Raw genomic sequence first — 1,616 nt, 5'->3', positions numbered from 1 at the left:
ATACATAATCAAGAGCAATGCTTTGCTGCTGAAAGAAAAGCAGCAAGTGCGGTTGAAAAACTAATCACAAATGAACACATGTCTACATTATAGAAACTGAAAACCATTATTAAACGTTTGTCTCTTTGTGATTGGGTTTCAGCAACACTTGCTGCTCTTCTTTCAGCAGCACAAAGTATGATTGTATAATCAAATTCGAAAATAGAGAGAATCGGTAACTCAACAAAAGAAGATGTGATCATGTGACAAATTCAACAAATATAAGTATGATTATCAAAATTTGCCCTCCAATGTAAAAGATATAAAGTTAATCTCGCTATATAAAATATCAAACAAGTTACAGCAAAGGATAAAAAACTTCGAACTTTTTAGTACACTAATTAACCTGTACACTTAAATTAAGTCGAAAATTGTGTAAATAACTAGGCATAACCCTCAAACTAACTAGGATTAGCAAAAGTTAATTAATAATAATTAAGCTTATTGCCAGCGAGGACAAAATTTATATACTATCAGATTTTCAGAGAGCAGGTGGGAAGCTTCCACTCATGGCGTTCACACTAGCAAAGAACCCAACCAGGTCCTGCCTGTATGGAAGATACGAACGCCGCTTGTTGTACCCGTCCTTTGCCACCGTCTTGTTCCTCACATAGAACGCCTCGTGAGCCATCGACAACGAGTTTGAGCCTTTACTGGGCTTTTTCCTGGGCCCATCAGACCCAGATGTCGACCCGGTTCCCGACCCGGAGCTCTTTTTGGTTTCCCTGTTGTCTTCCACTTTCTTGGAGGTGGACGACAAAGGGGTCAAGAACACCATGTTCTTGCCGCCTTCGCTGTTGCTCCGCCGAAGCAAATCCCGGAGGCTCCAACGCCGAGACGACGACGTTCCGGACGACGATGTTCCGGTCGACTTACTCTTCTTGCACTTCCCACGCGCTTCTGCCGACGCGGCTTTCGGCATCCACACGCAGTACGTCCCCGGTGGGACCGCCTCCAGCTCGTCCACTTCGGACGATGACGATGACGGCACACCATCGTCGTCCTCCTCCACCTTTTTATCATTCCGACCGCCGGCGAGGAGATCACGTTGACTTTTATCCTGCAGGAGGTCGCGGTTGAACACGGGAAAAACGGGGCCGATCTGGCGGTCGTCGAAGAAAACCTGGTCGGCGGATTTCTGAAAGGACACGAATTCGAACTCATCCTCCTCCTCCTCGTCGGCGGTCGCGGACTCGCTGTCATTTTTACAGTCTGCTAACTGACCGGACTCCGATTCATCGACCAAATTGAGGTGGTCCAATTCCCGACAGACCTTGGCGGCGGCATCTGCTAGTTTGTCGGAGGAGTAGCAGCTGAAGCTGGGACAGACGAGTCCCTGTTCGAAATCGTCGTTTTGCATATTTTCTTGTCGTAGGATAATTTTTTTGGACGCTCTTGGTGCGTTTGAGAATTGCTGGTTGTGGCTCTTTGGCTTCCTTGTATGCTTTTATATAGGACGGTGTTAAGTTGGAAGATTAAAAAAGGCGTGGTTGTAATAATCAATTATTAATTATTGAAGGTGTGATATTAGCGAGAACGCTTTCAGACTAAGAGTTCGTTTGGAAATTATTTTAAAA

At 45.3% G+C, this 1,616-nt stretch overlaps 1 protein-coding gene across 1 annotated transcript; it reads right to left on the bottom strand.

The window, feature by feature from the left end:
- Positions 1–293: 293 nt before the first annotated feature.
- Positions 294–1,480, bottom strand: LOC126610571 (uncharacterized). The gene has a single exon (XM_050278670.1). It carries the CDS (start codon positions 1,397–1,399, stop codon positions 521–523), a length of 879 nt encoding a protein of 292 aa, XP_050134627.1. The 5' UTR covers positions 1,400–1,480; the 3' UTR covers positions 294–520.
- Between the last annotated feature and the right edge of the window lie 136 nt (positions 1,481–1,616).

Source organism: Malus sylvestris, chromosome 17 (genome assembly GCF_916048215.2).
Source record: "Malus sylvestris chromosome 17, drMalSylv7.2, whole genome shotgun sequence".
NCBI classification, from domain to species: Eukaryota; Viridiplantae; Streptophyta; class Magnoliopsida; order Rosales; family Rosaceae; genus Malus; species Malus sylvestris.
This window is presented reverse-complemented; position numbering and strand designations above follow the sequence as displayed.